The following is a 10,276-nucleotide window of genomic DNA, read 5'->3' as shown; positions in this document are numbered from 1 at the left end:
AAGGAGAGTCTCGCAGGTTTGGAAAATTTCAGAGCGAATTTATTTCAGTAATCGGCGTTACAATCGTCGCTGCTCTAATCGAATTGGACGGTCATCGACTATTCTCGCGGCCCGCGGTCTCGTTGGACAGCTGATCGATGCCGTCGAGCAGCGATCTTAGACTCGAGGCATAGTAATCGGGCCGCGTCTTAACATCCCCCAACGCGTCTTCGATTTTATCGACGCCCGTCTCCACGAGCAGCTTCTGGAATCCGCATTCTGCCGCGAAAATCATGTCCGTGGAGATCCTGGAACCACGGGAGAACAGATTGTACGCGTTGTAACATGTTCTCAGAGTAGAATTCTCGACAGTTGCTCTGTACAGGATGTCCGAAAAATGTCTCGCAACTTGGAGATGGGTTCCCGAGGTCATTTCGAGCAACTTTTTCCTTTACAAAAATTCTCTCCGCGGCTTCGTTCACGAGTTATTAACGAAAAACACTGACTAATCGGAGAGCGGTCGGCGCTCCGCCCTCGCGGTCAGTGCCGCGCCGCGCCGACTGGCTGACGCAGCGACAGCGGTCGCGAGGGCGGAGCGTCAGTCGTGCGCGGTCACTCATTGGTCACTGTTTTTCGCTAATATCTCGCGAACGGAGCCGCGGATTGAATTTTCGCTAAGGAAAAAGTTGCTGCAAATGACCTCAGGATCCCTCCATTCCAATGTCCCAGATTTTTGGAATATTTTTGACACTGCGAAGCAATTGCCGAGAGTTTCACTCGCAGATAGACGTCCACCTTTACGAAGGAATCTACTCACATGTCCCCGATGAACAGGCATCGCTTAGGGTCGTTTATCTGGCAGGTCTCCCGGACGCAGTCCCCGAGGACGCTGCTCGGTTTCGCGCACACTATCGGAGTTCTTCCGCTATAATGGGATATCAGGTCGTTCAGGTGTTTGCAGCCTGAAAATCACCGGACATCGGGAATAATTCGTCTGGATACCAAATTACAATTCTTTCAGGGCCGAACAAAGATTTCGCGCACCTAGGATTTTCTTGTCGTTGCTCAAGGGCAGCCACTCGTCCGACGCCCCGGACAGATATAGGACGTCCTCCTTGGCTAGACAGTTGATCGCGTGAACGAGCTTCGTCCATCCGTCGGTTATCGAGAAATCAACGATCACCGCTTTCGTTGATCCGACGTTGAATAAGTTCCTTATCGAATCCTCCACGTTGTCTTCGTTGGTCGGTGGAAACTGGAAACATTGATCATTCCGTCGTTCAACCGTCGCGAAACGATAGCAAACGACGAAATCGTTGCCGGACCCTCCGAAACGAAGCGGGGAACAGTTACCGTTATTACAGTTATTACAGTTAGTTATTACAGTTATATTATTTGCAATTATTTCCAAAAAATCGAGCGTATTCCTTTCAAAACGCAGTAACTTTTTTCAAAACTTTGCCGAGCGATTCGAATGTTTTTTCAAACGATAGCGGGATTCTGCAGACGATCGAAATGATATCCGACGATCGAAATGATCGAAATGATAGCGATTAATATGCGCTATAAATATCCGCAACGTCTCTGCGAATTATCCAGAGAACAGTGCGATTTCCAGCACGGAAAAATGTGAATTTCAACGCGAGAGAAATTTCAATTCGAATCCCGTCCGTTCGGTTCGCTGTTCTAGGACACGCATTCGCATAATCTCTAGCGATCATCGGGCCCGAAAAACAGATCTCCGTTCGAGCCGAAGGTCGTCCAGGATTTTGGCAACAATTCCGCCGTTTGTGTACATCGTGTCGTACGCGAGTGCGACGATGTCGAAGCGGTAACCTCACCGATTCCGGCAACATGTCGATGCCGTGTTCGGCCAGAACCTGACGGAACGCCTTGCTAGCGATCACGAAAGCCTTGCCGTGGAAATGAACCTTCTTCAGGTACCAGGCGATCACTTTCGACGGGTTTATCAGTTGATCCTGCAACGACGACAATGTACGGATACATTCTGAACGATGTAAACGCCGACGCCTTTCGAGCGAGATGAATAAAGTATGAGCTCGATCGCAGGTGGCTAGAACTCGAAACAATGTATAATAAATGAATGTGTAATGGTGTGTAACAACGTAAGCATCGATTATACGCTTCCGGATTTGCACATTCAGCAAACGCGAGATACGGCGGCACGTGTCGCGATTCCAAAATCGCGGCTCGTAAACCACAACGCTCGCTGATAGCGTTATCTCTCTTTCTCTGTCTGCAAAAAAACTAGCGCGCGATCGGCGTCTCCGTCGATTCCTGCAGCCGGCAGATGTTCTTTCTCCTCCGATTCGATCGGTCGAACCAGTGCGAATCGGTCTAGATTAATTCGGCTGTTGCGTCGAGAAGGGCGCACCTTTTTCAGATCCATGCCGCCGGACTTCGTCTTCTGCTCGTAGCGGCTGTATGGCACCAGGCTGTTGTTCGACACCAAGTACACCCTCTTGCCGATGTCCTGGAGTCGGTTCAGCGCCTGGACGGCTCCCGGGATCAGCACGTTCAAGTTCCAGAGGACACCTGTTCGAAGAAACGAAACGACTCTTTCAGTCCTCCTCTTCGGATTCGCGCGCCACGGGAACACTCTCGGAAGCACTCGCCGTCGCAGTCGGAGAGGACGACGTCGAACGAGTTCAGGAACTCCCGCAGCTGGTCCGCGGACATGCCCGACAGGTCCTTCGGGCCGGGCACCGTGCTGTTTCCCATCGCCGTCTTAGCCGCCGCCATTTGCCGCGGAACAGTTCGAACTTGGTCGAACGGCGGAACCGAACTGAGCCGATTTCTGGCAGCGGAGCGGCCCGTCAATGGGAGACATAGGCAGCGCGCCCCTCTTAGATAACACCGATTGATAAACCCTAACACCTCCGTTTGTCACCGGCGAGACTCTTCGCGGCGAACCAATAAACGTCATCTGCCAGAGGAAGACGGAACGAGAGACCAGGAAGCCTGCGGCTTCTTGTACGGCCAGATTTTTAACGATGGAGTTGACGGAGCTGCGAGCCAATTTCACTCATTTACGATTTTTTTATATATTTTATACATATATGGAGAGACTTAAATTATTTGGTTTTTTTAAAATGCATTGGTGGAAAGAATAATTTAAGTTTATCCCTCACTCTCTTTCTCTCTCTCTCTCTCTCTCTCTCTCTCTCTCTCTCTCTTTCTATGTATATAGTAATAAAATTAAATGTATAAAAATAATAATAATAAAGCTTAAGCTTCTCTATATATATATATATATATATATATATATATAGAGAGAGAGAGAGAGAGATATAAATATTCTATATATAGAGAGAGAAAAAGAGAAAAGAGAGAGGGAGGGAGAAGCTTAAGTTTTATTATTATTATTTCTAATAAAAAAATAAGAGAGATATATAAATATTCTATATATATAGAAAAAGAGGAAATAGAGAGAGAGAGAGAGAGAGGGGGAGGGAGAAGCTTAAGTTTTATTATTAAGCCTAAGCTTATTATTATTTTTAAATACCTAATTTTATTATATATATATACGAATGAATTACACCACCAAGTATGTAAATTATTATGTTTTAATCTTGATTACTTTAGCTTCGAAACGCGATAGGAAATTCATTGCTTACATAACGAGTCCCGAACTTATTAAAAGCCCAGACAGAAGCCTGTACTGTAAATTGACACATGTATTGATTGTTCGATAAGATAAATAATTTCACAATTTACATCAATGCTCTCGCGCGATATAATCGTAACGAGATTTCGTACGTCACGCGTTAATCAAGCCGGAATAATCCGCATTCGGGAACCGAAAATACGCACAGCTTTCTCTTCGAAAATGTTGAACACCGTCAGAATTAATAGGATACGTAACTAAAATCGACGATGTAATTGCTTACAAATTCTTTCATTCGTGTGTTTCTCTCTGTAACACACATTTTGTTTTTTCTTAAAGATTTACGAAATGCTGCCTGAAAGAATTCTAAAAAATTAACGTTGATAAATGATCGGTAACGAATAATACGAGGTCGAATTCGTCCCAGACATCAGATTTTATAATCTGCTACATTAGATTATAGATTAGATTATGAATTAGATTATAAATTAGATTATAGGTTATTGATTAAGTTAATTCTTAATTATATAAGACTATTATTTAGATTATTCATAATTATTCTTATTTATAGTCTTTATTATATTGTAATTAGTATTTATAATTATTCTTAATTATTCTCAATTATATCTTATTTATATAAGATATAACTATATAATTGATTATAATATTATAATATTATATAGTAATTATTATATAATAATAAATTATGATATTATAATATTATATAGCAATTATTATATAAGTAATTATAACATTATACAATTCAACTCGGACGAGGGGGACAACAAAACATGAGATCAATGTTTCCCAACTCGAATGAAAAACCACTGCCACAGCTTGTACAAAATTACACTTTATTCTACAACGAGTCGAACAGAATTCGACCATCATACCCGCAGCAACTGTTCTCGTTCGTATTCAACGGCAACGATTTATTATCAAATACAGTCTATATGGTATTGTCAACCGAGGTGCCGTTCCCATTGTCAGGGAAACGTGACCAGTACAACGATCGGTAAGATTATCTATTTTCGGAAGCGAAGGCAGTGTGAGTGAAGAGTTCTTCTGAGATAGCTCGTAAACTCTAGCTCGAGGCGTCTTGACGATTCTGTTTGACCGAGTCCTCGGCACCGTGAACGTACACGCCGTCGCCGACCTTCACTTTTCCGGGAATGTAGGCGCCACAAAGTATTCCTATGAGCGGGGCCTGTCCCTCCACCGCGATCCTGCTCGAATCGGTCGGTTGGCGGAAACTAAAACGTTAAAACCGACGAGATTAATTTCGCGATAAAGAACAGTGCGCGCAGGCTTTTTTTATTATATACCTCTTCAAGGTTCTAAGAGGCTCGTCTGCATCCGCGTCGCCGGTTTCTGGATTCACGAGAATGAACTTGCACCTGCAATTAATTTATTATAGATATTTATTAAATAACCTGTGACAGTCACGATGTTTAACAGACTTTCGCGAAGCTGACAATACAGCAAATGCAGTAAATTCTCCCTAATTGACAACTTATATTCGAGGCCTGCACCTCGCTTTTTATAGTTCTTCCTGAGGTCATTTGAAGCAACTTTTTCCTTAGCGAAAATGTTCTACGAGGCTTCGTTTACGAGTTATTAGCGAAAAACCGTGACCAATGCGAGATCGCATACGGCTGACGCTCCACCCTCGCGGGGCCCACCGGCGCTGCGTCGGTCATCCGGCGCGACGCGGCATTGGCCGCGAGGGCGGAGCGTCGGCCGCACTCGCTTCTGATTGGTCACCGTTTTTCGCTGATAACTCGTAAACGAAGCCTCGTAGAACATTTTCGCTAAGGAAAAAGTTGCTTCAAATGACCTCCGGAATCCCCTTTCCTGGATCGCGAGGCATTTTTGGAACACCCTGTATTAAAACGAGCCGCAAGGCTCGAATAATCGTATCTCCTCTTCCCAAATTGTTCCTAAATTGCAACAAGCAGAGCGCAGCGCGCGCCAAGGCGGAAAGGAAGGATTATTTTAAAATAGTTAAATCTGCAATTCAGAATTCTGGCTTGACCACCTCGTGCAAGGCTTCACGTTCCTAATAACAGCCTTGTTGCCGATCTTGATCCATTCCCAGTTGTCCTCGGCGAACGCCTCCGTCGTCGACACCACGATATTCGGACGGAACTGTAGCGCGGGCACCGGTCGCTCAAGTTTCTCGTTCAGTGCCTCGACAGACTTCGTGGACATCAGCATGTAGCTGGCCAAGTCGCTGAACAAACCCTGAAGAGAAATGATCCGGTTAATCATCCTCCGATCGCGGGTACATCGAGAAGTGATAAAAATCATATCGTTATCCGTCGCGTCGTTACAGTGTCCTCGGCGTGGAGATTGCTGTACACCTCGGTGAATTTCGACCAGATGCTCAAGTCCCGTTTGTCCATCGTCGAGTAGCCTAATCGCAGCCCGGAACTCGTACCGGTTAAAAATCTGAAATAAAATATCTCTTTTCGCCGTCTCTTTTAGCGTCTCTTCGGGGCCGGTGGGCGTGGCAAAGAGGTCGGCGTCGGCGAAATGGGCGGAGCGATGCGACGGGAAAACGTAATTGTCAAGGTAATGACGGTGATTTCAAAAGGAGAATTATGTTCGTGGTTCGAACGAAGTTCGCGAAGTTCCCGGCAAACTTGCGCGTACCTTGACAGCCACTCGGCTGGCTCCGGTCCACAATCGATACATTTCACCGGTTCCCCCCACCACATGGTGCACTGCACGGCTTCGACGTTCTCCTCGGCGTTTTTAGGCACGCCGAAGACCACGCTGGGCATCCCCACGGCTTCCAGCTTGACTTTCTGCTCATCCACCGCGGACAGGGTCACTAGGATCATGGTCGGGTACTTCCTGCCGGTGACGAAGCGGCCGGTTTCCTCGCTGTACACTAGAAACATTCTGGTGAACATCGAACGTTCGCCGTCAGTTCCTTCGGGAACGGGTTCCACGGGACTTGCCGGCGGGAAGCGATACCGAAGATCGTTCTATCGAATACAATAAATCGTTTGAAACGATTTAAAAAAAGCTTGGCAACCAAATGTCTCGAAAGACGCGCGCGCAACGAGCGTCTAAAACCGTCGCGTTAACGAGCGCTAAGCGGCGTTAATCGCCGATAAGGCTACGAAACGAGGCGCGCAGAGCGTACAGGTGAGAATTGCTGTAAATTCTACCTAATTTTCCTACAGCTTGTAGAACAGAAATGGACGCTTCGACAAGAGAAGAGCCTCGTACCTCGTTTTTATGATTCTCGACCTATGAATCGGCGAACGTAAAAATGAGTAGCGAAGCTCTGATAATCGCATCTCCTCTTTCCAAATTGTCCATTCTCGTTCACAAGTGGGAGGACAATTGTGGAGAATTTACCGTGCTTCCGAAAGTGGCGGTTTCCCGAATGCGAGCATGATTCCTTACCGATCCCGAAGAGCGAACTTCCCCTGGCTCTCGATGCAGATGCCGAACTCGGTGAACTCGCACTCGCCGAGGCTCCTCCCGCGGCCAGATTTCATCGGGTAGACGTACAGCTCTTCGACCTCACCTACCTTCGTCCATTTCGGGTCCGGTAATTCGGGAATGTCGTCGCTCCTGCGATGGGTATCGTCGACGTTCTTATTTGCGACGACGCCGTTACCGTTCTCCTGGACCGTCGACGACTTCTCGCAGCTCTCCACCGGTTTCTTCTTCTTCGACGAACAGTTCCGTCGCATGTTCCAGACGACAGCCGCTGCGATCACCGCCAGAGAGCATGTTATTGCCGCGGAACTCCGCCAGTCCTGAAAAGCAACGATTATAAAAGGATAATTAAGGTCTTCGTTGAGCTTCGGCGAGTCTTTCTCGTTCGGCTCGACGATCTCCGGCTGCTAAAAAAATAAAATTGTGATAATTTAACTAATAAGTGTACTCGAAACTCGTCGCTTTTACACGCTCGCGATTTTTGCTAAATTCCGGCTAACTGGATTAACCGGTGTTCGACGAGTATACTCGTCATTTATTATGTATGCGGTGTGTGTTAATGTTAAGCGTAAATATTAGCGATGAAATTGTTAATTTCATGATATAGAACTGTCTTTTCGATCCGATATTTTAGTGGCGATGCTTACGTCATGGAGACGAGTATACCCGTCGCGCAAACAAAGTAGCCATCGGCTATTTAAATTGCAATTTTCGTGGAAACAGAAATATATTCCGAAATTTCAAAATCTTTAGAATATTTTTCGACCAACGACGCTTGCTCTGTGTTCGACGAGTATACTCGTCACAGTGACGTAGCAATATTTGCCACGACGAGTATACTCGTCGAACAAAGTAGCCATTTAAATTGCAATTTTCGTGGAAACAAAAACATATTCTGAAATTTCAAGATCTTTAGAATACTTTTAGGCCAACGACACTTGCTCTGTGTTCACGACGAGTATACTCGTCGCGCGAGAAAGGTAGCCATCGGCTATTCAAATTGCAATTTTCGTGGAAACAGAAACATATTCTCAAATTTCAAGATCTTTAGAATATTTTTAGGCCAACGACGCTTGCTCTGCGACGAGTATACTCGTCGCCGCTTAATTCTCGCGACACATACGAGATGCGCGCTCCGAAAAAGAGGCGCCGCAGCTAGCTGCTCGACGAAGAACGATCTCCTAACTCTCGCTCCTTTTTAGCTGCCGACCAATAACGTTCCACAGTGACAAATAGTTGATAAGACAATTAATTAAGAAGCAATTGAACGGACAGCAGCGGCCGTTCACAGTCCCTATAACGTAAAAGCGCCGATATTCGAGTACACGCTCGAGTTGCACCATTGTTTATACAAACAGCGGGACGCCTAGCGGCCCCCTATCTCTCGCGTATCACCCGTATCGCGCCACAATTTTTTGGAATGCGAACACTTGGATCTATTTCCAGCCTGTCTCTATGCAAACACAGCGGAAGATAATAAAGCCAACGCGTGCACTATTGTCTTCGAACGTCGCGAGAACAGCGTCGTCCCGGCTCCGCGGCTCGTGTCGGAGGCGCGAGCGCTCGCACGTGACGGCCTCCTAATCGAATTCTCGCCGTTCAAAGCGGCTCAAAGAGCATTATTTGGTTCGCCGAAGCTCGAAAAACTCGTCGGCACGTCGTTGGTTCGCGAAACGATTCGAAATACCTCTGGGAACCGCGGTTTGTTCAGCCGCGGGCCGAACGACTCGGCTCGCGGATTTCTTTCTTTCGCTTCGCGTGCACGGTTTTTCGAGCGAACGGGCTCGCCGGAAATCGTTTTTCGAGCACACTGAAATGTATTCGCGAGAAAGAAGCACGCGTCCCTCGAAATGTCGAAGCCCGCGAGCGGAAAAAACACAGCGCAACGTACCGGGTGTCCGTGCATGGTGTGCTCTGGTCGCCGCGCCTTCCTCGCTCGTACGACGGTTCCTCTCCGCGGAATCGCCGACTTCTCTCTATCATTCGCAGTCAATATCCGCAAGCATTATGCAACGTTCTCGGTCCCCGCCAAGTCGATCCGTCCTACGCAGGTCTTCTTGGTTGTCGACCTTGCGCGCTGTTCGCCGCCCGACGCTGTCTCGGAGCGGACTGGTTCGAGCGGCGCCGAGCGGTCGCTCGCAGCCTCTCCGTTATCTCCGGCCAGCTGTTAACCCTTTCTCCATTCGGATTGTCCTCGTCCCATTAACCGAGACTCGCCGAAAAACAAAATATAGGCATCCGGTTCGCGAACTAGCCGACGCGAGGCGCGAAATCGCCGGCTAATCCCGCCCACTTCTCGGATTCTGTGGCGTTATTGGCTGTGCTGCGCGCTGCAAAGAAGCTGAGATTAGGGGGAGCGGTCGACCGATTCCCTTTGGCCCTTCGCGACGATTAGTTTGTCGAGAGAGAGAGAGAGAGAGAGAGAGAGAGAGCCATTTTTTTGGTCCGCGAACTGCGCTCGATTCGGAGACTGTTCTATTTTGATTTGCTCGCATCGTGGAATCGAGGCAACACTTCGATCTCCGACTGTTCCTCGCGTTATCGCAGTCGATTCTGATAGGAAGACGCTCGATACAGATACAGATTAACTCTTTTGGTACAGTCGACGACTGAGACTCGTCGCGCGCTTGCATCGCCTAAGTTACGGACGCGACGAGTCTAATTAGTCGTTTCAATTAGTTAGTTAAACTTTTAATCAGTGTGAATATTGTATCGGGAAAATGAACGAATTTTCACAGAAAATCTACTATTCTACTATACTACTATACTATTCTACTCTACTACTATTCTACTCTACTATACTACTACTATACTACTCTACTATACTACTACTATACTACTCTACTATACTACTCTACTATACTACTACTATACTACTATACTATACTACTACTATACTACTAATATACTATACTACTACACTACTCCACTATACTACTCTACTATTCTACTATACTACTATACTATTCTACTACTACTATTCTACTCTACTCTACTACTACTATACTACTCTACTATTCTACTATACTACTATACTACTATACTAAATCTACTATACTACTACACTTAATATATTACTATATTAAATCTACAAATCTAATCTATTATATAATCTTACTATTCCAATAAAATACTATTGCAATATACTATTCATACTAAATGAAATCCGTTCCAAGCGCGGCAACTTCTTCGAATAAATCTGTACCGAAG

General features: G+C 46.2%; 2 protein-coding genes across 2 annotated transcripts; both read right to left on the bottom strand.

Annotated features, from left to right (window-relative positions):
- Positions 1 to 17: 17 nt before the first annotated feature.
- On the bottom strand, positions 18 to 2,816 carry LOC117224159 (chronophin). The gene is made up of 6 exons (XM_033476893.2): positions 2,616 to 2,816; positions 2,375 to 2,535; positions 1,821 to 1,958; positions 1,024 to 1,234; positions 797 to 941; positions 18 to 287 (listed from the first exon to the last, which is right to left on the bottom strand). Exons 1-6 carry the CDS (start codon positions 2,740 to 2,742, stop codon positions 92 to 94), a joined length of 978 nt encoding a protein of 325 aa, XP_033332784.2. The 5' UTR covers positions 2,743 to 2,816; the 3' UTR covers positions 18 to 91.
- A 1,628-nt stretch (positions 2,817 to 4,444) lies between these two features.
- On the bottom strand, positions 4,445 to 10,210 carry LOC117224281 (mitochondrial amidoxime-reducing component 1). The gene is made up of 7 exons (XM_033477078.2): positions 8,958 to 10,210; positions 7,028 to 7,386; positions 6,263 to 6,514; positions 5,941 to 6,058; positions 5,646 to 5,851; positions 4,933 to 5,004; positions 4,445 to 4,860 (listed from the first exon to the last, which is right to left on the bottom strand). The coding sequence occupies exons 1-7, from the start codon at positions 8,970 to 8,972 to the stop codon at positions 4,692 to 4,694; spliced, it is 1,191 nt and encodes a 396-aa protein (XP_033332969.1). The 5' UTR covers positions 8,973 to 10,210; the 3' UTR covers positions 4,445 to 4,691.
- Between the last annotated feature and the right edge of the window lie 66 nt (positions 10,211 to 10,276).

This window comes from Megalopta genalis, chromosome 13 (genome assembly GCF_051020955.1).
Source record: "Megalopta genalis isolate 19385.01 chromosome 13, iyMegGena1_principal, whole genome shotgun sequence".
Classification (NCBI taxonomy): domain Eukaryota; kingdom Metazoa; phylum Arthropoda; class Insecta; order Hymenoptera; family Halictidae; genus Megalopta; species Megalopta genalis.
This window is presented reverse-complemented; position numbering and strand designations above follow the sequence as displayed.

Excerpts from the sequence above, each read along its gene's own strand:
- LOC117224159 (XM_033476893.2), bottom strand. The coding sequence starts at position 2,742 with ATGGCGGCGGCTAAGACGGCGATGGGAAACAGCACGGTGCCCGGCCCG. Across the intron at positions 2,536-2,615 it reads CGTCCTCTCCGACTGCGACG|GTGTCCTCTGGAACTTGAAC; the intron begins GCGAGTGCTTCC and ends TTCTTCGAACAG. Across the intron at positions 1,235-1,820 it reads TCGACATGTTGCCGGAATCG|TTTCCACCGACCAACGAAGA; the intron begins GTGAGGTTACCG and ends CAATGTTTCCAG.
- LOC117224281 (XM_033477078.2), bottom strand. Across the intron at positions 6,515-7,027 it reads AAGTTCGCTCTTCGGGATCG|AATGTTTCTAGTGTACAGCG; the intron begins GTAAGGAATCAT and ends GATGTTCACCAG. Across the intron at positions 5,005-5,645 it reads AACGTGAAGCCTTGCACGAG|GTGCAAGTTCATTCTCGTGA; the intron begins GTGGTCAAGCCA and ends AATTAATTGCAG.